Here is a 27,142-nt window from a genome sequence, read left to right as displayed (position 1 = left end):
CAGGACGCGAAAGAAAGGAGCCCAACAAGGCGAGAAGGAGCCCAACAAGGCGAGGAGGAGCCCAACAAGGCGAGGAGGAGCCCAACAAGGCGAGGAGGAGCCCAACAAGGCGAGGAGGAGCCCAACAAGGCGAGGAGGAGCCCAACAAGGCGAGGAGGAGCCCAACAAGGCGAGGAGGAGCCCAACAAGGCGAGAAGGAGCCCAACAAGGCGAGAAGGAGCCCAACAAGGCGAGAAGGAGCCCAAAACGGCCAAAAGGAGCCCAAAACGGCCAAAAGGAGCCCAAAACGGCCAAAAGGAGCCCAAAACGGCCAAAAGGAGCCCAAAACGGCCAAAAGGAGCCCAAACGGCCAAAAGGAGCCCAAACGGCCAAAAGGAGCCCAAACGGCCAAAAGGAGCCCAAACGGCCAAAAGGAGCCCAAACGGCCAAAAGGAGCCCAAACGGCCAAAAGGAGCCCAACGGCCAAAAGGAGCCCAACGGCCAAAAGGAGCCCAACGGCCAAAAGGAGCCCAACGGCCAAAAGGAGCCCAACGGCCAAAAGGAGCCCAACGGCCAAAAGGAGCCCAAAAGGAGCCCAAACGGCCAAAAGGAGCCCAACCTGTCCAGAACAGAAGGAACCAGGATGGAGGCAAACTCTGGGACACGCAGGAGGAAGCCGCAAAGGCCAACCGCATCGCAGGCGAAGAGATGCAGTTAGCCGAAAACCTCCTGAAGACGGAACCGAAGAAACCACAGGGACACGGAACCGAACCCGGGGAGGAGCAGAACCCAAGCCCAAATCGTACACAGAGGGGGAAAGAAAACCCCACTCCTCGTAACAGTAAGCCCCGCTCAGAAGGACGGAAATCCAGGCGGGGCGCAATGGAGCCCAAGGCCCCCAAGACCGCTCCTCCACAACCCCAGGAGCCTCTGCACCAGGCCCCGGGGCCGAGTCTACCTCCAAAGCCCCGGCCTCAAGAAAAAGCCGGGGCAGCCGAGAGAGCTGAAAGAGAAGGGGGCCCACTGGTCAAAACCCCGGAGCATCGGCCGGAGGAAGACTCGAATGCCTCCGCAGCTACCCCGGACGGGGCAACCCCCGAAACTGCCCAAGTCTCAGAACCTCTAACCCCGCCCCGACCCTGAAGCCTGCAGATGCGTAGGGGCCGGAAGCAGGAGGGGGAAAAACAAGGGCGTTGAAGGAACCAAGGCCGAAGCGACCAAAACCACCCAAGTCTGGGTCCCTACACAAGCGGGGCAGCATCGGGGCAGCATCGGGGCGACCGGGGAAGCGACAAACCAGAGCGCGTTGCAACATTCTACCCTGCAAGGCGCGAGCTGCCTGCACCCACGGGAATTCATCAGCAGACTGGGTGAATGGAGTCACGAACAAGCAACAAAGCTCGCAGGACTCAAGGGTCGAATGTGTCACCGACCCAGCCGGGGAGGGGAGCCGGTCGGCCAAGCGAACAGCACGCTGGGCTTGTGATCCTGTGGTCCCGGGTTCGATCCCGGGCGCCGGCGAGAAACAATGGGCAGCGTTTCTTTCACCCTATGCCCCTGTTACCTATCAGTAAAATAGGTACCTGGGTGTTAGTCAGCTATCACGGGCTGCTTCCTGGGGGTGGAGGGCTGGTCGAGGACCGGGCCGCGGGGACACTAAAGCCCCGAAATCATCTCAAGATAACCTCAAGATTACCCAACAGGCAGCATAACGGAGGCAAAAACAGGGAGAGAGTCACCCTGAGACAAAGGGACAGAGCAACCCTCAACTCGCCCAAAGCGAGAGGGGACGCAAGGGTCTCCACTATCGGACCCGAGAGCCCCCGGGGGGTTTCCCAGAGCCCCTAGACTGGGTCTGCTAAGGGTTATCCCAGGCAGGGTACTGCTAACCGGCGCCCCAAACTACCAAGCAAACTGCTAAAGCTGAACCCACAGGACGTGTCCACTCGCGAGGGCAAAGCAGGGGGTGCCACCACACAAACGAACCTAATATAAGGGGGGGGGAACACAAGGAAGACCCCCCTACCAGGCAAAAACAAAAATAAAAGAAAAACCACACAAGTGGACAACGTACCCAGAAGGAACACAGCCGGCCGCTGTCGTAGGTAAAAACTAGCTACGCAGTACCCTGCGCCCCACCAGTGCGATAACTACCACTTACCCCAAGGTAAACAAGGGAGTGAAACCCCCAAACCCTCGGGGCGGCCAACCGCCAAGCAGCGAAAAGCCAACAGAGGTAGACCCAAGGTGACTTGTGGAAGGCAACCCCAAGCCCCAAGGGCGGTACTTACAGGGCACTCAGGGAAGGTGACCCTAAGCACATGCAGCCCGAGTACCTGAGAATACTACTCCCAGCTCACACAACCACCGTAAGAGCAGCACTGCAAACAAGTCACAGCACTGAGACAAGACTGGAGCTGGAGCCACACGACCGTGCATGATCCCATCAGCCGAGGAACTGGGGCGGGGATCGCCAGCGCGGGGGTCTGGGGCTCCCCCTTCCCCCTCCCGGCGCGGGGGGAGCCGCGCAGACATGCGGCGCGGCTCGCGTGACGTCATGCTTGTTAGTTCGTTTTCCTGGGGGAGTTCTGTCCACTGTTTGTCGATTTTTGGTGTTTAACCAGAATAGGGGTTTGTTTTGTGGCGCTTACCTTTCTGGGTGCCTGTCCTGGTCGATGGCAGATATAGAATGCTCCAAATCACATGTGCATTTCTATGGGCCATTGCTCCCCGTGCCTCTCTGAGGGGGCCAGGTTCTGGCTCGTGGTCCCCGGTAGGCCTAGAACTCCACCCACATCGACTGATGCAAAATAGTTAGGGTATCCATATCAGCCATGGATAGCTCCTGGGAGCCGTAGGGGCTCTCCCCAGAAAAGATTCCTTTCCCACTGTTCCTTTATGTCATGTGTTCCTTGATCAAATCTACGGTGAATCTGCTTCTGACATCATTTACCTTTTGTTTTAAGAATCGAGGAAACTGCAAAAGGCCTATTAAATGCCCATACGTTGCAGAAATGGGCCACGTATGGGACTTCTTGCTCTAATATTAAAATTCTGAATATCTAGAAACTTGCAAATATACTGAAAGATATACAGTGCTCTATAGCCATATTAACAGAAGGACAATTCTGGCACAGTCTTGTAAGTGCCCTAGAGTATCAATGAAGCCACTTTCTTCAAGGAAGTGTGTGTGCCCAAGGAGAACAAGGTTTTGGGATGCAAGTAGAAAAAAACAAAAAAGGATCATGCATTATAAGTAATCTATGCCTTACCTAGGATCAGCATGAGGGTCTAGGCGACGACCTTCAACTGACCACAGAATATCTATGGGGCGGTCACCATGGGCTGGGCAACGCAACATTGCTGTCTGACCCAGTCTCACTACCACTCGACCCATCTTCTCCGGAAAGTGTGCTGGAGCTGAGGCAACACTTGCATTAACACAAATTTAAACGTGCAATATATTATTGTATTCCCATTTTCCATGTATGTGACTCATATATGACCCCCAAATTGGAAACAAGAATTTACCGCAAGTGTTAAAAACAATTCCAATCAATTAAAACACTGTATATCACTTGGAAATTATAGAACTGGTTGCATGAGCAGACTTGGGTTAACAGAAGGACGGAAAATGAGACATATGCATGCTTGCACCCGCAGCACTCCCCACCCTTGGGCGTAACAACAACAACTGTATCCAGTGGCCAAACCAAGCCTAAAGTTCAAAACTAAACAACGATAAAAAATATTTGTATAAACTTACCATTTACAGTAAGGTAGACGACTTTACTGAGTCCTGCGCCAATCCCATTACGTGCCTGGCAAAGATATTTTCCCTCCATTGCCTTCTGAACATTCCTAAACACCACCGACCCATTATTAAACACTTCCACATGTGCTCCATACATTAATTCTTGGTAGTCCCCTTGTCCACTGCTGCCACCACTGCCACCCACACTGCTGCCACTGCCACTACTATCATTGTCATCTGTCAGTGAACAGTGCCAGTAAGTGACACTCTTAAAGCACAATATTCAGTTGCATTTTCAATATGTATTAAACAAAAAATACACTTGATTCATCTGAAGTAAGAATATAATGTACATTTTACTCATTTGAAAATATAAATGCTACAAGTACTACTAAATTTAGTTGTCAACATTTTATTGATAATTTAAAAAATATGAACATAAAATAAATTTAAAAATATAAACTTAAAATAAATTTAAAAAATATGAACATAAAATAAATTTAAAAAATATGAACATAAGAAACAATCATATATATCTAACCTACATTTGAAACACTCCAATGAGCCTATGCAATTATATTACTGTACTCACAAATTTATTACACAAATCTACAGCCCTATTTGCTTATTATTATATTACCAAGTACTGTAATATGTTCCATAAATCAACAACCATACAGTACAGTACAGTACTTCCAAAAAAGTATTTAACCAAAACTTTCATTAATTTATAGTTATGAAATTTGTAGCACTGGTTTTTATTATCTATTAGGTGTACCCGCCACACGTTGCTGTGGCTCAGTCTGGTTAAATGGAAAAGAAAGAAAAGAGAAAGTGAACATTTCTAATATGTTTAATTTCACAATGCTTGTAGGTATACAATATTTTTTGTTGTTCTATTGTCTGTGGAGATATAGAGATTGTCTGGTTTGCTGACTCTAGAACACACAACCTATAATTGTCCCATGTAATTACCTAAGTGTAGTTACAGGATGAGAGCTACGCTCGTGGTGTCCCGTCTTCCCAGCACTCTTTGTCATATAACACTTTGAAATTACTGACGATCTTGGCCTCCACCACCTTCTCACCTAACTTGTTCCAACCGTCTACCACTCTGTTTGCGAAAGTGAATTTTCTTATATTTCTCCAGCAGCTTTGTTTCATTAGTTTAAATCTATGACCTCTTGTTCTTGAAGTTCCGGGTCTCAGGAATTCTTCCCTATCAATTTTATCAATTCCTGTTATTATTTTGAATGAAGTGATCATATCCTCTCTTTTTCTTCTATCTTCTAGTTTTTGCATATTTAATGCCTCTAACCTCTCCTCGTAGCTCTTGCCCTTCAGTTCTGGGAGCCACTTAGTGGCATGTCATTGCACCTTTTCCAGTTTGTTGATGTGCTTCTAAGATATGGGCACCATACAACCGCTGCATATTCCAGCTTTGGTCTAACAAAAGTCGTGAACAATTTCTTTACTATTTATCCATCCATGTATTCAAAAGCAATTCTGAAGTTGGAAAGTGTAGCATAGGCTCCTCGCACAAAGTTCTTCATGTGGTCCTCAGGTGACAGTTTTCTATCTAGAACCACCCCTAGATCCCTTTCTTTGTCAGAATTCTTTAAAGATTTCTCACATAATTTATAGGTTGTGTGGGGTCTATGTTCTCCAATTCCACATTCCATAACATGGCATATATTCACATTAAATTCCATTTGCCAAGTGTTGCTCCATATACTTATTTTGTCCAGGTCTTCTTGAAGAGCATGACAATCATCTAGGTTTCTTATCTTCCCTATTATCTTAACATCATCAGCAAACATGTTCATATAATTCTGTATTCCCACTGGTAGATCGTTTATGTAGCCAATGAACATTACCGGTGCAAGAACTGAACCCTGTGGTACTCCACTCGTGACATTCCTCCAATCCGATACCTTGCCTCTGAATACAGCCCTCATTTTTCTGTCAGTTAGGAAATTTTTCATCCATGTTAGAAGCTTACCTGTCACCTCTCCAATATGAGAAGCAATCCGTGTCTAGATCTAAACCGCACAATTCTAAAGATTGACCCTGAGCTTTGTTTATGGTGATTGCAAATGCCAATTGAATTGGGAATTGCAATAATTGAAATTGAAATGGCATATCTGTTGGAATCAAAGAAATGCGAGGAATGAGGACATCTTCACATTTGAAAGGTCTTGTCAAGATTGTTGTTTCTATGACATAGCTGAATAATTTTTCTGGGGGGAGCCCAGTCGGCTCCCCGGAGCTATCCAGGCTAATATGCTAATGTCAGACTTTGGCATCAGTCATGTGTATGGAGTTCTGTGGGTGTACCAGGGACCACGAGCCAGAACCTGGCCCCCCTCAGAGAGGCATGGGGGAGCAATGGCCCATATTAAGACAATATTCAACTCTGGCCCCAGACATCACTCTGTACCCCTACTCAAATCTCTGAATATGTTAGATATTAAGTCACTGCACATCCTCTCATGCATATTATATATATATAAAACGCTGAACTGTAATGCCAATCCTGACCTTAAAAGCTTCCTTGAAGGTTGTAACAGAACCCTTGAGCACCACACCAGAAACAAATACCTTTTTGATATTCCAAGAGTACGACTTAATCAAACTAGAAATGCTCTACAAATCAAGGGACCCAGAATGTGGAATGACCTTCCCAACCATGTTAAAGACTGTACCTCTCTCAACCAGTTTAAGATAAAAACTAAACACTACCTAATTAACTCAGTGTAACCTACCTTACCCCTAAATGTCAACCCATGTCTGCTATTTTAAACAATGCTGTTTGTCGACCAAATTGTATATTTGCTATTTTTCGGCCATGTTCCCCCCTTTTTTAATTTTATATTTTCTCAACACACTTTATACTTTAATTTTAATTAGTATTAAGTTTTAGTCTTAGTGTTTTTCCTGCCCAAAACACTTTGCGTAACAGTGGCTTTAGGTATTGTATGTACTAGCTCTATCTATAAATCCATCAATGTTTGTATCACACCTTGTATGTATGTACTTTACCTGAATAAACATTTTAATTTTTTTTTATTTTTTTTGAAATGTTCAAAAATGATGTCATACTAGTACTGTATATATAAGTTTAGTTACACATAAAATTTATATACCCAGTATATTAAGTAACAAAATATATACAGTAGTGTGGCAAAATACATAAACCTTTATTACCACAAAGCAAAATACGCAACATGAAAATATTCTATGAAAGAATTATAATTTAAAAATACTTTGTGTACACGAGTAAAGTACTGTAATCAATTTACATCAAATACACACACATAACTAATAGATCAAAGTTGATATCAATCCAACAAGTTGTGTTGTCCAATCATGTAAATGAATATGATAATAATACTGGATGTCAACACTGACCCATAATGGCCTTCTTCCAGGTGACAGTGGGTGAAGGATAACCATCCGCCTGGCAGTTGAGCGTGACCGTGCTACCTTGTGCCGCTCCACTGTCCTGAGGTTCCGTCACCCAGTGTGGTGGGACTGTCAGACAAGAGAAAATACTCTCAGCAAAATTGTGGAAGATATAAATCAGGACGATATGGTTGGAATAAGGCGAACCAACTTACTATGGAGTACGTCTGGGTGATCAAATGCTTAATTTGAGGAAACTGTTGGAGAGATTGTAGCACTGCTAAAAAACAGTGGAAGAATTAAAACATTCTGTGGATAATTAAACATCAATTAAAATACTGTACTGTACTATAATAACAAACTGGAAAAATCAGTAAACTGCACTCTACTGCAGGTGAACTGGTAAAACTAATGTACTGTACTACAAGGGAAACTCAAACAAGTCACTGTAATGGGAAATATAAAAGCAAATAACCATTAGGGAACAATAAGATATTTTTCCCAGAAAATAGCCACTTATTTATGATGGAGAATTGGTCCATTGGTCCTACAGTGAAGCCATGGGCCATAATGGTGAGGCCTACTCACAAAAAGGGAAACCAAGGTTGAAAATCTTAACAGCTGACCCCATTTGTTTGCATACACAGGAACCACTCACAACAAACACTATTTCCCTTTGATTAGAAACCAAGTCTGTCCTGGATCAAGCAGCCCTTATAGTCCTGAAGCTATCAGACCCTGTAATAGCAACCTGTGTAAAGTGCTGCATTACCCCTCCGGTTGTTGAAATTGTATATAACAGAAGACCTTCCCCATCATGAGCTCCATGGTATAAGTAAGGGAGATGAGATGTGAAGTTATCAACAAATACAATGTCAATTGCCTTTTTGTTCCATGAATGTTCAATCTACTGATAAACAGTGACTTTGTGTATTTTTCAAATACCTCTTTTAAAATTAGTTCACTCATAATAATATTAACATATTACATGAAGTACAGTAATAACAAAGATTACAAAAAACAACAGATACTGTACAGTGATGAACAAAGTGAGTTTCGTGTTGGATGAGGATGTTTTGATCCTGCCTTTCAATGCTTCCTAGAAGGTTGTAACAGAACCCATGAGCACCACACCAGAAACAAATACCTTTTTGATATTCCAAGAGTACAACTTAATCAAACTAGAAATGCTCTACAAATCAAGGGACCCAGAATGTGGAATGACCTTCCCAACCATGTCAAAGACTGTACCTCTCTCAACCAGTTTAAGATGAAAACTAAGTACTACCTAATTAACTCCATGTAACCTACCTTACTTCTAAATGTCAACCCATGTCTTACTATTATTATAAAAAAAAATGCTGTTTGTTGACCAACTTGTATATTGGCTATTTTCTACCATGTTCCCCCTTATTTTATCTTTAATTATTTTTTTTTCTTTCAATGCAATTTATACTTTAAGCTCAATTACTATTAAGTTTTAGTCTAAGTGGGTTTTTTCCCCCACCTCTCCTTGCCCGAAACGCTATGCGTACTAGTGGCTTTAGGTATTGTATGTACTACCTCTATCTTTAAATCTAACAATGTTTGTACTGTAACTCTGCAACTATGTACTGTATGTACTTTTCCTAAATAAATTATTATTATTATTGATCAGATACTTGCATTGAAATGTCTAGGAAAGCAAATGAGAAAGATCGTATGGTGTATGTTACAAAGTGAATAGAAAGGGTCCCTGTAGTTTGTTTGAAGGTGGTAGAATGCCATGTATATATCATAAATGGCTGCACTATCCAACCAGAGAATAAAATTGATCAAAATTAGTAAACAAAACAAGAAATGTGACACACTAACCATTAACTGTAAGTTTGGCAGTGTAGTGCCTGGTGGCAGCTGCATTTGAAGCAAGGCAGGTATACTCGCCGTTATGCCGGGAGGAAATACGGTCAATGACCAGTTGTGTCTGATAGTCATCCAAGAGACGAGTGGTGATGCCATCGTATATAGGTACTGGCCCCCCATCCTTCTCCCATCTGTGGAGAATCAAATGAAAGGTAAATCATTGTGAGACATAATGCATTTTTTCTATGTAGTGCCTCAATAGTTTTCCCAGCTTACACCTAATTTGTGTCATTGGGGGACAGGAAGCCGGTACTGTCTACTCTCGAAAATCTATATCATAAAGGGACCACCCCCATTTAAGTTAGCTAAACATTTGTATTAGCCAAATTTCTTACAAGTCCAAAAATTAGCAAATTTGTAATTTTTGAAACCATAACCTACAGTCCTGTACTGTAATTAGCATAACTCCTGCCATTTACTCGGTTTCTCCCACAACTTTCTTCGGTTACTCCCGCCATTTACTCGGTTACTCCCGCCATTTACTCAGTTACTCCCACCATTTGCTCCCGCCATGTTACTCCACACCAAGGTGGGAACCATCCATACCTTACTCCATACCAAAGCTGGGAACATCAGTGAAATACCATCCATAGTATACAAGAGCGCCTCCCATGCCCTTGCGCCACCCTTAGCTCTGCTGTTCAACAAATCCCTTGAGTGTCATACCTTCCCTGATATCCTTAAAAAAAGCAAGAGTAACGCCAGTTCATAAAGGAGGTAACCCGGCAGACATAAACAATTATAGACCAATATCAAACCTACCCATACTATCAAAAATATTTGAAAAAATGATCTACAAACAGCTCTACTCCTATCTCGTAAAATTCGACATTCTTAGCCCCTGTCAGTTTGGCTTCCGCTCTCAAAAGAGTACCAACGATGCAGTTATTAGTCTCCTTGATATAATTTACTCAGTCCTTGACAAAAATGAGTTTCCGATTGGAGTCTTCATTGACCTGAGAAAGGCCTTTGATACTGTTAATCACAATTACCTCTTAAGTAAACTCCATCATTATGGAATCCGAGGCCATGCACTGGACTATATCCAATCCTATCTTAGTGATAGACACCAATGTGTAGCCATCAATATTATAACCTCTCCCACTCTACCAATAACTGTTGGATTGCCACAGGGCAGCATCTTGGGACCTCTCCTATTTCTTATATACATCAATGATCTGCCTGATGTCTCTAACATTCTGAAACCTATTTTGTTTGCTGATGCTACTACCCTCATCTACTCTAACCCCAACCCACATACACTAAATAATGTTGTTAATAATGAACTAAAAAAAGTCCACTTATGGATGTAAACCAACACACTAACACTTAACATATAAAAGACCGACTACATCTTATTTGGAAGCAAATCTACAAATGCAATTCAGCTTCAGATAGACAATGTAAACATTAGCAATAAAAATGATGTAAAGTTTCTTGGCCTATTCCTAGACAAGAGACTCAACTTCAGTACCCACATACAACACATAACTAAGAAAGTCTCTAAAACAGTTGGTATACTCTCCAAAATCAGATATTATGTACCTAACTCTGCTTTAATCTCTCTATATTATGCACTAATCTATCCCTATCTTAATTATGGTATCTGTGCATGGGGTTCAACCACTGCAAACCACCTCAAGTCCATCATCACCCAGCAAAAATCTGCTATCAGAATAATAACAAATTCTGCTTTCAGACAACACTCAGCCCCCCTTGTTTAACTCCCTAAACATGCTACCTTACCTTGAGGTTACCTTGAGGTGCTTCCAGGGCTTAGCGTCCCCGTGGCCCGGTCGTCGACCAGGCCTCCTGGTTGCTGGACTGATCAACCAGGCTGTTGGATGCGGCTGCTCGCAGCCTAAATATAATCTCATTCCACAAATTCTCTTGTGTCAACTATATTTACAAAACCCTGTTCTTAAATGCAAATCCTGCTCTGAAACTCTCCCTGGACAGATGTAATAGGACCCATTATCACCACACCAGAAATAAATATATCTTTGATATCCCCAGAGTCAAACTTAATCTGTGTAAACACTCTATGCAAATAAAGGGACCCACTCTATGGAACTCACTCCCTAGTGAATTGAAAAGCTGTCCAACTTTTGCCTCATTCAAAAACAAAACTAAAAAGTACCTAATTTCATCTTCATAGTTTTTTACCTTGTTGCTTTAAAATTGCACTGTATCTATTGCTACCCAATCTCCCAATCTTTATGTACCCAATCTGAACATCTTTACCATTGTGATCATTGCTGTCTTATATGTGCTGTCAATCTGCTGTATGGTGTCTATTAATCTTGTTTAAATTACCAATCAAGTTGTCAATGTAATCAATCACAGCTTTAATATACCAATGTGCTTTAATATACTTACTAATCTCTCTTATCTCATTTTTTCTTTCTTGCAATGTATCTGTTATCATTTTATTAATTCTGCTAGAATTTACCTACTTAAAATTATCTGTTAGATTAAATTAAGGACCTGCCCGAAAACTGCGCGTACTAGTGGCTTTACAAGATTGTAAATACCATGCTATGTATTCTCACAAACTCAATGTACCTTCTTGTATATAAATAAATAAATAAATAAAATAAATAAATAAATAAATAAATAAATGTACCCAGTTACACCTGCTGCTTACCTGGGTACTTCTGTCGTTTACCTGAATTTACCTGAAGGTCACTATCTCTAGTGGCCTCGATGAGGACACGAAGCCATCAGCTTGATTCTATTGAGCTAAATTTTGAAATTCAACTGTGTTTTGGCATTTAGGGCGTCAGTGGATAGGTGGTCCCGTGGGCTTATAACTCAATGGGTGAAAAAGGCATCTCCTGTTTTCAGTCCTGCATTGTGACATACTGTACTTCCTTGGTTACTCCAACTGTTTACCCAGTGACTCCAGCCACTGTGACACTGTGACACTGTGACACTGTGCCACTGTGACACTGTAACACTGTGACACTGTGCCAACAAGTCAAGAACTCAAACAAAAATTTATTCGGATCACATGAATACAATACAGTATGTGGCTTACTGTAAATTGGCACCATTCCTTTCGGCACCATTCACAATCGACTTGAGAATGGTCCAGGATGGACCGAAACGTCGTCGTCCCTTCAACTTCTAGTGTGTGGTCTGGTCAACACCATTCCTTTCCTCCGTCCTATCCCAAATCCTTATCCTCACATTTCTTCCAAATGCTATATAGTCATAATGGCTTAACACTTTCTCCTGATAATCACCTTACCTTATAGGAATTTAGATTACCAAGCTCTTTGAGTACTTTGGATCGTATCGTGGTTCTTCCTAGGGGAAAGTATTAGTTTTCCCCAGGATGCGACCCACAACAGTTGTTTAACTCCTTGGTACCTGTTTACTGCTAGGTGAACAGAGGCACCAGGTGAGAGGCAACGTATCCAAATATTAATGTCCCACCCGGAGATAGAACCAGGGATCCATAATTGAGGACGTGAAGAACTAAGTAGAGGCATGCAGACAACTTACAAGTACTGATATTCACAGACATCTAGGGCATCTATGGAATGACGATATCAAGAACAACTTTTTTATGCTTAAATTTAAGTGTATCTAGATCTATTGAGAATGATCAGGTGGAATGAAGTAGGACAGTAAAAGTGAGGCTATAGATATCCAGCCGTAAAAGCGGAAATGACAAGGAATGAAAGTGCAAGAGAATGACCATTACATGACAAACAACTAGAAAGGCAGGATACAAGAGCTAAAGCTCAGTCCAACAAACTGTAAACTGGCAGCATACGGTACACCGAGTGTGTGTGTGTGTGTGTGTGTGTGTCTGTGTGTGTCTGTGTGTGTCTGTGTGTGTCTGTGTGTGTCTGTGTGTGTGTGTGTGTGTGTGTGTGTGTGTGTGTGTGTGTGTGTGTGTGTGTGTGTGTGTGTGTGTGTGTGTGTGTGTGTGTGTGTGTGTGTGTGTATGAACATGTGTTGGAGTGTGTGAGTCTCACCTGAAGCTGACAGGAAGGTCACCCTCGAGGATCTGGCAGGTGAGGGAGGCGCGGTTGCCCTCACTCAGGATGTTGTTGGCGAAGGAGAAGGGCATGATCTTCGGGGGCACTGAGGAGGGGAGCAGCTGTTAGTGGGGGTCCCGCTCACTAAGTAACTTGTTCTGTCATTCTCTCTCTAACTACACGACGAAGATTTAAAAGGAATATCACCTAAAGTTCCTTTAGGTGATATTCCTTTAGGTGATCAGGTATAAATGAATATATACCTGAATTTAACTGAGTTTATCTAAAGGCCACTATCTCTCAAGTGGTACTGACTGGGACAGGAAGCCGACAGCTGTTCATGAGACTATTTTCTATCTGGATTTGAAAGGTAAGTCTTGGTATTTACAGCTTTAGCGAGTAGGCAGTTCAATGGGTTTATAAGTCTATGGGTGAAGAGGCTCACTGAGCTTGAAGCTGTTGCTCGATACATTTGACCTTCTAAAGAAGTGGTCTGGAATAATAACCTTAAAACTTGTTCAATATTTTAAAAGTTTTGATGAGATCCGGCCTGTCATGTTTGGGTTGTAGCGTTGTGAGCCCTGTGGTTTGAGAGTTGACTAGTTCTGGGAGGATTTTTGTTGCTCTGTGTAGAACTTTCTGAAAATTAAACATGTTAGTTTGAAGATGAGGTCTCCCTGCTTTGATACAATAGACTGTGTACTGTGCCACAGTGCCGACTGTGGCAGACCAGTGACTGTACAGCTGAATAACAACCTTCTTTTCCATGAGGTTAAACAATAATTTTTTACATCAGCTCTATATAATAAAGCCTATCCCCAGAAACGCATCAATTTAATGAGACATATTACACTAAAACCAGTAAAATCCAGAAACATTCATAAACTGCTAAGCATTAATTTGACTTTTACACACACCCTGTCATCACTATATTTAGAGTAAGGTCTACAACCTGAGAAGGAATGTACAATCCTAGCCAATATGTTGGCTAGGCTTTGAACAAATGAAGGTAGTATCGTCAGGAATTAGTATAAGGTTTAAGAACCTTAGAGGCATTTTGGCTAGTTATTGATGTATATAAGAGAGGCCCAAAGATACTGCCTTGTGGCACCCTATGGTTAATGGTAGACTGGGAGAGGTTGTATCATTGATGACCACATATTAGTGTCTGTTATTAAGATATGATCATATATAATTCAGAGTGAGCCCTTGGATTTCATAATGATGAAGTTCAAGTAGGAGGTAATTATGACTTACGGTATCAAAGGCCTTTCTTAGGTCCATGAAGAGGCCAATTGGGAGCCCATTCTTGTCCAGAGTTGTGTGGTTTATATCAAGCAAACTAATAATGGCATCGCTGGTACTTTTTCTGGATCGGAAGCCAAACTGGCTAGGATTTAATATGTTGAATTTACATATCTAACTCATATATATCAAGAGATATATAGCTCAGAACTATATAAATCATATATAGTATATATCAAGAGATATTTAACTCATAGATAAAAAATCTAGGGACTCGGCCAGCCTCTTGTGGCCGATTATGTAGTGTCCCAAGAGCTAAGAGGTCACCATTTGGTCCAACCTATTTTTAATCAGTTGAATAAGACAGACGTCTACCAGCCTATGTCCGTCCCGTACCCCAGACCATTCAACCAACAAGGTTGGGTTAGTCTACTCCTAAGTGTCTGGCCTCCAACCTCATACAAATAGACAGACATTTTCTAACATAGCTCATGGGCCTCAGCCCTTACAGTGTGGTGGTGACGTCAGTCAATGGACTCGCCAATATGTCATCATATATATTTTAGCGATCTACGTTTATTGCGAACTGGTTACAATAAGTTTTATTTGTCTCAAGAATGTATTGTTTTTGTGTGTTGGTGCTGATGGTAGTGTTGCTGGTTGTGTTGCTGGTTGTGTTGCTGGTTGTGGTTGTAAGGCAAACAGCACCAGCAGTTGTGACACAATACTACCTAGACAAAACTGATTAACGTTAAATATAACGGTAATATAACATTTACTGCTGGTATACTCCATTCACACAGTGGTATATTTTCACAAGGGATCCAAGTTTAAATCCCTCAACAAACAAAAGTTTAAATATAACCCACTGAACATTATCCCGAGTCAGACAACACACCGGCTAGGTCGCTGCGCCTCGCACAAGCTCCCCGGAACACAATCACTGTGGCAAATAAAAAAATATAAAAAAAAACTCTGCCCAGTTGGCATGGGTGACGGGGTAATCTTGCCTCGGTTGGAAGTAGTTTCAGAGAACTGCCTTTGTCCCTTAACCCCCTGCGACTCCTGTTCACAAAATCCCACTTCACACGGATATTGAACTAGTTTGCAAAGTTAAATTCACATTCAACTACCAACAAAACAAATAATACTATACAAAAGTACGAACATACGATTGCATTTATTTTTTTTTCTAGCGTGAACATGCAATAAAAACATAAAAATAAACGTAATGTGTTTAGGAAAAGGCGAAAAAAAAGCGACTCGGGTATGGCACCGAGACCGTGGCGGCCGCTGAGTGGCCAGCTGGGCAGCCAATGAGGATGGTTGTGTCATGCCATTGGTTGAAGTTCAACGGAAGATGAATTTCGCGGCCAATCACGCGGCGCCGAGCTTCCAGGTATACACATATTTGAGCTCCAAACTTCAGCAGGAAAAAGTGTGTTAATCCTGCTAACGGATTTCCTGGACATATAATTAACGCTTATAATAAATATATAATGAAGTTAATAATCTGAAATTATCTCCAAGATGAAGTTATCTGAAATAAAATTAAACAAATGAAGCGCTTTCCCGTTAATTATCAATATACCTGACTCGTTGTCAACATACCTGACACTCGTTGTCAACATTCCTGACACTCGTTGTCAACATTCCTGACACTCATTGTCAACATTCCTGACACTCGTTGTCAACATTCCTGACACTCATTGTCAACATTCCTGACACTCGTTGTCAACATTCCTGACACTCATTGTCAACATTCCTGACACTCATTGTCAACATTCCTGACACTCGTTGTCAACATTCCTGACACTCATTGTCAACATTCCTGACACTCATTGTCAACATTCCTGACACTCATTGTCAACAATCCTGACACTCGTTGTCAACATTCCTGACACTCATTGTCAACATTCCTGACACTCATTGTCAACATTCCTGACACTCGTTGTCAACATTCCTGACACTCATTGTCAACATTCCTGACACTCATTGTCAACATTCCTGACACTCGTTGTCAACATTCCTGACACTCATTGTCAACATTCCTGACACTCATTGTCAACATTCCTGACACTCGTTGTCAACATTCCTGACACTCATTGTCAGTCTTGACCGTGTCCCAAGAGCTACAGTCTTGACCGTGTCCCAAGAGCTACAGTCTTGACCGTGTCCCAAGAGCTACAGTCTTGACCGTGTCCCAAGAGCTATAACCCAAGAGCGGTGACGTCCCCCCTCCCCACCTGTGACGGTGACGTCCCCCCCTCCCCTCCTGTGACGGTGACGTCTCCCTCCTCCCCACCTGTGACGGTGACGTCTCCCTCCTCCCCACCTGTGACGGTGACGTCCCCCTCCTCCCCACCTGTGACGGTGATGTCCCCCACCTCCCCACCTGTGACGGTGACGTAGCCCACCTCCCCACCTGTGACGGTGACGTCCCACCTCCCCACCTGTGACGGTGACGTCCCCCACCTCCCCACCTGTGACGGTGACGTAGCCCACCTCCCCACCTGTGACGGTGATGTCCCCCTCCTCCCCACCTGTGACGGTGACGTAGCCCACCTCCCCACCTGTGACGGTGACGTCCCACCTCCCCACCTGTGACGGTGACGTCCCCCCCTCCTATGACGGTGACGTCCCCCTCCTCCCCTCCTGTGACGGTGACGTCCCCCACCTCCCCACCTGTGACGGTGACGTCTCCCCTCCTCCCCACCTGTGACGGTGACGGTGACGTCCCTGGAGGCAGAGTGTCCGTGTCTGTTGGAAGCGCGGCAGGTGTAGCGGCCGCCATCCGTGTCCCGCTGGGTCTGGGAGATGATAAGCGTCCCGTTGTCAAACACCCGTTGCCTGATGTCCGTTGGCAGCACCCGTCCATCTGCCAGTGACAAGGGGAGAGAGAGAGAGAGTCAGTAAAGTTGCAACAGAGGCAGTAAAGTTGCAACAGAGTCAGTAAAGTTGCAACAGAGGCAGTAAAGTTGTAACAGAGGCAGTAAAGTTGCAACAGAGGCAGTAAAGTTGCAACACAGGCAGTAAAGTTGCAACAGAGACAGTAAAGTTGCCTCGTGTGCTTGCCTGGAGGGAAGACATAATTACATATACATACTATGGGTTCAGAAACTGTGTCCCCCCCAAAAAAATTCGTTTAGATTAGCGAGTCACAGCCCGGATGAGGTAGTTATACATATAGTTTAACATCATATATACATTACCAGTCTATTTATAGTTCAGCGAACCATAACATCACTCTATATACCTTATCCCCAGGCCTCTTACGAGTTATGGTCGCGATCTTACGAGTTATGGTCGCGATCTTACGAGTTATGGTCACGATCTTACGAGTTATGGTCACGATCTTACGAGTTATGGTCACGATCTTACGAGTTATGGTCGTGATCTTAGGAGTTATGGTCACGATCTTACGAGTTATGGTCACGATCTTACGAGTTATGGTCACGATCTTACGAGTTATGGTCGTGATCTTAGGAGTTATGGTCACGATCTTACGAGTTATGGTCACGATCTTACGAGTTATGGTCACGATCTTACGAGTTATGATCGTGATCTTAGGAATTATGGTCACGATCTTACGAGTTATGGTCGTGATCTTAGGACTTATGGTCACGATCTTACGAGTTATGGTCACGATCTTACGAGTTATGGTCACGATCTTACGAGTTATGGTCGTGATCTTAGGAGTTATGGTCACGATCTTACGAGTTATGGTCACGATCTTACGAGTTATGGTCACGATCTTACGAGTTATGGTCGTGATCTTAGGAGTAATGGTCACGATCTTACGAGTTATGGTCACGATCTTACGAGTTATGGTCACGATCTTACGAGTTATGGTCACGATCTTACGAGTTATGGTCGTGATCTTAGGAGTTATGGTCACGATCTTACGAGTTATGGTCACGATCTTACGAGTTATGGTCACGATCTTACGAGTTATGGTTGTGATCTTAGGAGTTATGGTCACGATCTTACGAGTTATGGTCACGATCTTACGAGTTATGGTCACGATCTTACGAGTTATGGTCGTGATCTTAGGAGTTATGGTCACGATCTTACGAGTTATGGTCGTGATCTTAGGAGTTATGGTCACGATCTTACGAGTTATGGTCACGATCTTGCGAGTTATGGTCACGATCTTGCGAGTTATGGTCGTGATCTTAGGAGTTATGGTCACGATCTTACGAGTTATGGTCACGATCTTACGAGTTATGGTCGTGATCTTAGGAGTTATGGTCACGATCTTACGAGTTATGGTCACGATCTTACGAGTTATGGTCACGATCTTGCGAGTTATGGTCGTGATCTTAGGAGTTATGGTCACGATCTTACGAGTTATGGTCACGATCTTACGAGTTATGGTCGTGATCTTAGGAGTTATGGTCACGATCTTACGAGTTATGGTCGTGATTTTACGAACCAACCCGTCCTCGACTCAAGTCCATTACACCCAGCGGTCAACCCCACAGACGCATTCATAAATGTTAACATGCTGGTCATTCAAAACGGGAATTTTCTCAAGTATAAATTAATATTATAGTATATTGACATATTGTGTATATATAGGCATAGGATAGGTTAGGTGTTTAGGTTCTGTTGGTGATTATTTGTATTTGTAGTACGTGGGTGAAGCATTTATAGCGTTGTGATTCGAACAAAATTCGTCAGTGAAGCACTTGTTCCGGAAGTGTTCGAACGTCAGCAGTTGTGAGTCGTGTGTAAACCGCTTTTCATTCATAAACAGGGGGTTTGGCGGGTGGATGGAATCACTTTTGGATCTTTGTTTGGAGGACGGGCTGTACGAACAATGCAATTAACAGTTGTAGTGAGCCAGTTACACATAAAAAATACCTTATCTGTCATGCGCCTGGGACCACCAGACGCTAAAGATCACTGATGGAACTAATTTCATAATTAGAACTTGTAAATATTTCAGAATACAAAGTACACACACAAACGCCTGGCCCAAGATCCCCCAGCAAAGACTGAAGAACCAAGATCCACCAGCAAAGACTGAAGAACCAAGATCCCCCAGCAAAGACTGAAGAACCAAGATCCACCAGCAAAGACTGAAGAACCAAGATCCACCAGCAAAGACTGAAGAACCAAGATCCACCAGCAAAGACTGAAGAACCAAGATCCACGAACAAAGACTGAAGAACTAAGATCTACCAGCAAAGACTGAAGAACCAAGATCCACCAGCAAAGACTGAAGAACCAAGATCCACCAGCAAAGACTGAAGAACCAAGATCCCCCAGCAAAGACTGAAGAACCAAGATCCACCAGCAAAGACTGAAGAACCAAGATCTACCAGCAAAGACTGAAGAACCAAGATCCACCAGCAAAGACTGAAGAACCAAGATCCACCAGCAAAGACTGAAGAACCAAGATCCCCCAGCAAAGACTGAAGAACCAAGATCCACCAGCAAAGACTGAAGAACCAAGATCTACCAGCAAAGACTGAAGAACCAAGATCCCCCAGCAAAGACTGAAGAACCAAGATCCACCAGCAAAGACTGAAGAACCAAGATCCACGAACAAAGACTGAAGAACCAAGATCCACCAGCAAAGACTGAAGAACCAAGATCCACCAGCAAAGACTGAAGAACCAAGATCTACCAGCAAAGACTGAAGAACCAAGATCCACCAGCAAAGACTGAAGAACCAAGATCCACCAGCAAAGACTGAAGAACCAAGATCCACCAGCAAAAACTGAAGAACCAAGATCCACCAGCAAAGACTGAAGAACCAAGATCCACCAGCAAAAACTGAAGAACCAAGATCCACCAGCAAAGACTGAAGAACCAAGATCCACCAGCAAAGACTGAAGAACCAAGATCCACCAGCAAAGACTGAAGAACCAAGATCCACGAACAAAGACTGAAGAACCAAGATCTACCAGCAAAGACTGAAGAACCAAGATCTACCAGCAAAGACTGAAGAACCATGATCCACCAGCAAAGACTGAAGAACCAAGATCCACCAGCAAAGACTGAAGAACCATGATCCACCAGCAAAGACTGAAGAACCAAGATCTACCAGCAAAGACTGAAGAACCAAGATCTACCAGCAAAGACTGAAGAACCAAGATCCACCAGCAAAGACTGAAGAACCAAGATCCACCAGCAAAGACTGAAGAACCAAGATCCACCAGCAAAGACTGAAGAACCATGATCCACCAGCAAAGACTGAAGAACCAAGATCTACCAGCAAAGACTGAAGAACCAAGATCTACCAGCAAAGACTGAAGAACCAAGATCCACCAGCAAAGACTGAAGAACCAAGATCCACCAGCAAGGACTAAAGGCTGCGACCGCAGCTAAACAAAAGACAAACGAAGGACTATATGATAATTACACCCCCCCCCTTCCCAAACTACCCAGCCAACTCAAACCACCAACCAGGTCATGTACAGGAAGTGCTGAACTACTGCACGCTTTAAGTGTACCACATTACTCAAACAATGTGATTCACTGAGATGAGTTTGTCCTATGGCTCACAGGACGTTGTTTTTCTTTGATTGTTTTTTTAATTTTCCTGGAGGAAGGATTTTTATAGTGTTTTTGTTATGTTCCCAGGATTTTTTTTTACATTGTTTACAAGACAGTGGGATTTTGTTTATTTTGCATGTTTACATGGTGTTGGATTAACCTATATCTTACAGTTTTAATAATTTTAATATCAGTAGTTTACTTATTCCAAAGTATGTAACATGTTTAGATTCCTCTCTACACAATGATTTAAATGCTACAGCTATTACAGTCTACTATTTATCTCTAGACTTATATGTTTATGTACCAATAGTCATCTTCTGGTGCCAAGAACAGAAGTTGAAGTTTAAGCTGCACCTTGAAGAGAATTTTCCATTAAAACAGGGACGTGTTGGGAGACACATTGCGCAACACAACCTCGCCATCCATCAATCCTGCTTTATTTACCCACCTCTGCTGACTTAGCTAATTGATTAACTTAGTAAGCTCCGCTAACTTTACTAACCGCTTAACTTGCGACATCCGCTAACTTTGCTAGCTACTTAACTAAGCGACCGCTACCAATATTTCTAGCCACGTAACTAAGCAGGTTCCGCCAATTTCGTTTAACTTGCAGAACCACTGCCTGCTTGATGGGGTTCTGGGAGTTCTTCTACTCCCACACTCGACCCGGCTTCTCGAACAGTACATCGCATTTTGACCTATAAATCCCAGCCCGTCCTCATAAACAAAGACCAAAGTCCATTCCATACACCCATCACTGCCAATCCTCCAAACAAAGATCAAATAGTGATTCCATCCACCCGCCAAACCCCCTGTTTATGAATGAAAAGCGCTTTACACTCGACTCACAACTGATGACGTTCGAACATATCCGGAAAAAGTGCTTCACTGACGAATTTTGTTCGAACCACAACGCTGTAAATGCCAGCCCGTCCTCCAAACAAAGACCAAAGTCCATTCCACGCACCCGCCAACCCCGTTTATGAATAAATAACGCTTTACACACGACTCACAACCGATTACGTTCGAACACTTCCGGAACAAGTGCTTCACTGACGAATTTTGTTCGAACCACAACGCTGTAAATGCTTAACCCACGTACTACAAATACAAATAATCGCCAACAGAACCTAAACACCTAACCTAACCAATGCTTAAGAATGCTAATATATAATATTATTTATTTATATTTGAGAACATTCCTGTTTTGAATGAACAGAATGTTAAAATTTAAGAATGCGTCCTTGAGATCGACCGCTGGATGGAATGGACTTGGGGGATGGCACGCCGCAGCAGGACAATCACCAGGGGGAAGGCCCAAGACAATCACCACCAGGGGGGGGGGGGGGCAGGACAATCACCACCAGAAAATCCAAATAACTGACACCATTCCCCGCCAAAATTTGCGCCAACAATTAGCAAATCAGCTCTCCAGTGTTACCGTCTTTGGGGGCTTGCATTTACCTCAGATGATATTTATACACCTCAACTCTGTCTATCTTTTTATAACAAACAACAATGTCAAACACACAACGCGTACCCACGTATATCAAGTCACTCTCCTAATTGCGGCCGCAATAATTGACGCTGATCTCATAATTTTCCATTCATTGCCAACCAAAAAAATGGTAAAAACAGATGATAACCCCCGAAGCCTAGTTGTCATACGTTGCCAATGGGATTATCTTAATGAGGGTTAACCGGTAATAGGAAATGTTTCATCTGTAGCTTGTATATCATTTGTTTTATTTCTTGAACATTTCACTTATGTTAACTTCTCATTTAGTATTAATTATTTACTTGTACCTTAAGTAGCTTAAATAATTTGTGTTTGAAGTATTTTAAGTTTTGTTCGAAACGCTTTGCGTAGTTGAGGCTTCATGTTATGTCCCGCTCCGGTACCTTACATATAGCTCTGTCTTCAGCCCGTCCTCCAAACAAAGACCCAAAAGTGATTCCATGCACCCGCCAAACCCCCTGTTTATGAATGAAAAGCGGTTTACACACGACTCACAACTGCTGACGTTCGAACACTTCCGGAACAAGTGCTTCACTGACGAATTTTGTTCGAATCACAACGCTATAAATGCTTCACCCACGTACTACAAATACAAATAATCGCCAACAGAACCTAAACACCTAACCTAACCTATGCCTATATATACACAATATGTTAATATATTATAATATTAATTTATACTTGAGAAAATTCCCGTTTTGAATGAACAGCATGTTAAAATTTATGAATGCGTCTGTGGGGTTGACCGCTGGGTGTAATGGACTTGAGTCGAGGACGGGTTGGTGTCTTTGTTGTTTATATGCATAATATTATGGGTCAAATATTATTAGCGGTAGGCGCGTTGGCGGGGAATATTCCCCACTTACCAGCAGGTTTCTGCGTTACCTATTAACTGGGGAATATTCCCCGCCAGTTATAAGGTGATTTGGCTAAACTAAATTTATTTACCGCTGACAAACAGTAAACAAAAAATAAGAATAAAGAGAAACAATGTAATAATAATTCCTACGTTAAACTGCAATAGAAGAAGTTATTCATTGTTCCATACCAACCTTCATTCATTAACACGCAGACATCTCCTCTTTATTTACTACAGTTTTCCTTTTTTCCATCATTTCCTCTAATTTTTTGTTTCACACAAACCTCTATAGCGTCCTCCTAATTCACTGCTCTCACACAGACGACGCCCGCCCCGACCCCGCCCACCCCGACGCCCGCCCCGACCCCGCCCACCCCGACGCCCGCCCCGACCCCGCCCGCTCCGACGACGCCCACCCACCCTGACGCCCGCCCGCCCACGCTCCTTGGGGCGCGGGCGGGCGCGAGCTTTGGCCATTTTGCCCTTAAAGGCCAGACAATTTGGGAAGTTGTACGGCTCTGTACAGTCAGTGATTTCTTATACATTATTTCCCGGGAAGTTTCTGTTATTCTTCCCAGGACAGTTTATTATATACTCTCCCTGGTGGTCCGGCGGGTCCTTACAACCTTAATAATAATAAAGATAACAGTTCTAACAATAAGTTATAATAATTAAGAGTGCGTGTAGGAAGTACAACAACCAGCAGGAGCCGGGCCTGGAAGACAAAGGTTGTTCCAAATATTTACAAAATGGGAGAGAGACACTGACACTAAATTACAGACCAGTGCCAGTGAGAGGTGTGCCAGGCACAGTGGTGGAGAGAGTCGTCTGCTGGAGCACACTGGAGCACTTGGAGCACTTGGAGCACATCAGCTGAGGAACAAAATGGCCACCCTGGATTTAGAAGGGGAAGGCCGAGCTTGACAAACATGATTGAAGCCTATGACAAGGTTGCCAAAACGCGACAGTAAAATGAAGGCTGGGTAGACTGCATCTTGCAAACTGTGAAAAAGAGTTTGATACTGTTGCTCATGCAAGGCCGCTGTACAAGATGACAATGCAACCTAGAGTCGGAACTGGGTAAGAGAGTACCTGAAGGGCGGGAAATAGAAAGTCACAGAGAGGTGTCTGGAGCTGGAGGAATGTGACAAGTGGGATCCATCAAGGCGCGGTCCTGCGACCCCTGCTGGCTCTAGGTCACGTGACTGACACACTCAGAGAGTGGCCTCGTACGTCTCAATGTTGGCACATGACCCAACGCTAATGAGGATTAAAACCAGAGGAGCTCTGCTAAATGTTACATTCACCCCTGGGCAAAACCCAGCAGTGGGCAGACAAATAGCTGCAGGTTTACAACAAGACTGGTGCCAGAGCTAAGAGATTTGAGCTATGAGGACACGTTAAGGGAATTAGTCCTCACAACCCTGAAGATAACACAGTAGATATGATCACAACCTACAAGATACCGAGAACTAACAACGTGGAAAAGGACAGCCTCTTTAAACTGAGAGAAAACAAGACGAAAGGATATAAGTGGAAACACCAATGAGTCCAAGATATGTAAGGAAATACTCGTACCCAATATGGAGGGTCAACAAGTGGAATACACTGAAGAAGTTGTGGAAGCCACCTCTTTCCATAACTTTATGGCCAGATCCGGCATAGAATTAGTGTCAGCCTAGTTAAGCTAAGAGGGCAGAAATAGCGTAAGCTGCTCTATACCTTTGAGATGAATTTTATTGTCCAATAAACGTACTTGAACTTGAACAAGTTTCTTGAGCTTGAGCGTGAACTATGACACAATGGTAGTAAGCGAGGCGTGAAGAGCTCACCCTCACTTCCCCGTAGTTACTACCAGGCAAGAACTGTTAGGGAACACCACCACCACCACCACCACCACCACCACCACCACCACCACCACCACCACCTCCACCACCACCACCACCACCTCTACCTTCACTCAATACATCAAATAACAGTGAATGTGAGTAGTCGTTACTATGCCAACAGTGATCAAATGCAGCGACCAGGATCAACACGCTCACACGCACACGTAAACGCACACGTAAACGCACACGCACACACACGAACACGCTTACACATTCGCTTACACGGTTCGATTCCCGCACGAGGCAGAAACAAATGGGCAAAGTTTCTTTCACCCTAAGTGCCCCTGTTACCTAGCAGTAAATAGGTACCTGGGAGTTAGTCAGCTGTCACGGGCTGCTTCCTGGGGTGTGTGTGTGTGGTGTGGAGGAAAAAAAAAAATAGTTAGTAAACAGTTGATTGACAGTTGAGAGGCGGGCCGAAAGAGCAAAGCTCAACCCCCGCAAAAACACAACTAGTAAACACAGGACGGGTTGGTGTGTGTATGTGCGCGGGGGCCTCGTAGCCTGGTGGATAGCGCGCAGGACTCGTAATTCTGTGGCGCGTAAGGAATTCGAGTCCCGCACGAGGCAGAAACAAATGGGCAAAGTTTCTTTCACCCTGATGCCCCTGTTACCTAGCAGTAAATAGGTACCTGGGAGTTAGTCAGCTCTCATGGGCTGCTTCCTGGGGGGTGGGTGTGTGTGTGTGTGTGGTGTTGGAAAAAAAAGTTGTTAGTAAACAGTTGATTGACAGTTGAGAGGTGGGACCAAAGAGCCAGAGCTCAACCCCCGCAAGTACAACTAGGTGAGTACATACAAATGGGTAAAATACCTGGATCAAATTATACCATAACAGACAGTATGGTTGTGGAACAGGAAGATCTTGTGTAACAACTCTACTCAGCTTGTATGATAGAGCCCCAGAGATACTACAGGAACGAGGTGGTTGGCTTGACTGTGTATATTTAGACCTAAACAAGGCTTTTGACAGAGTGCCACACTAGAGGCTGTTGTGGGAACTGGAACATGCTGGAGGGGTGACAGGGAGACTGCTGACATGGATGAAAAACTTTCTAACAGACAGACAGACAGATGATGGCAGTAATGAGAGACAATGTATGTGACTGGAGGAGTGTTACTAGCGGAGTACCGCAGGGCTCAGTTCTTGCACCAGTAATGTTCAGCGTCAACATAAACTGGAGAAGTGTTACTAGCGGAGTACCGCAGGGCTCAGTTCTTGCACCAGTAATGTTCAGCGTCAACATAAACTGGAGAAGTGTTACTAGTGGAGTACCACAGGGCTCAGTTCTTGCACCAGTAATGTTCAGCGTCAACATAAACTGGAGAAGTGTTACTAGCGGAGTACCACAGGGCTCAGTTCTTGCACCAGTAATGTTCAGCGTCAACATAAACTGGAGAAGTGTTACTAGCGGAGTACCGCAGGGCTCAGTTCTTGCACCAGTAATGTTCAGCGTCAACATAAACTGGAGAAGTGTTACTAGCGGAGTACCACAGGGCTCAGTTCTTGCACCAGTAATGTTCAGCGTCAACATAAACTGGAGGAGTGTTACTAGCGGAGTACCACAGGGCTCAGTTCTTGCACCAGTAATGTTCAGCGTCAACATAAACTGGAGAAGTGTTACTAGTGGAGTACCACAGGGCTCAGTTCTTGCACCAGTAATGTTCAGCGTCAACATAAACTGGAGGAGTGTTACTAGCGGAGTACCACAGGGCTCAGTTCTTGCACCAGTAATGTTCAGCGTCAACATAAACTGGAGAAGTGTTACTAGCGGAGTACCACAGGGCTCAGTTCTTGCACCAGTAATGTTCAGCGTCAACATAAACCATCTACCTGAAGGAACACACAATTATATGAACATGTTCGCTGGTGATGCTAAGATACTGGGCAAGATAGCAGACGCAGACGACTGTAATGACCTTCAACATCACCTGGACAAGACCAGTGTATGGAACAACACTTGGCAAAAGGAATTCAATGTGAATAAAAGCCAGGTGGAACAGGGAAAAAAAGGCCACACACAAGCTACAAATTTATGTGAAATGTATGAAAGAACTGTGACGGGGAGACCTGGTGGTGGTTCTGGTTTA

General features: G+C 43.7%; 1 protein-coding gene across 1 annotated transcript in view; it reads right to left on the bottom strand.

Annotated features, from left to right (window-relative positions):
- LOC123758359 (Down syndrome cell adhesion molecule 4) overlaps positions 1-27,142 on the bottom strand; it is a 228,503-nt gene that overhangs the window by 107,344 nt on the left and 94,017 nt on the right. The window contains exons 17-22 of the mRNA XM_069323052.1: positions 16,994-17,155; positions 13,030-13,138; positions 8,993-9,171; positions 7,145-7,267; positions 3,746-3,970; positions 3,252-3,399 (exon numbers count right to left, since the gene is read on the bottom strand). Coding sequence (XP_069179153.1) covers positions 3,252-3,399; positions 3,746-3,970; positions 7,145-7,267; positions 8,993-9,171; positions 13,030-13,138; positions 16,994-17,155 — 946 coding nt within the window. The remainder of the gene's footprint in view (positions 1-3,251; positions 3,400-3,745; positions 3,971-7,144; positions 7,268-8,992; positions 9,172-13,029; positions 13,139-16,993; positions 17,156-27,142) is intronic.

The sequence above is a fragment of the Procambarus clarkii genome, chromosome 11 (genome assembly GCF_040958095.1).
Source record: "Procambarus clarkii isolate CNS0578487 chromosome 11, FALCON_Pclarkii_2.0, whole genome shotgun sequence".
In the NCBI taxonomy this organism is placed as follows: Eukaryota; Metazoa; Arthropoda; class Malacostraca; order Decapoda; family Cambaridae; genus Procambarus; species Procambarus clarkii.
This window is presented reverse-complemented; position numbering and strand designations above follow the sequence as displayed.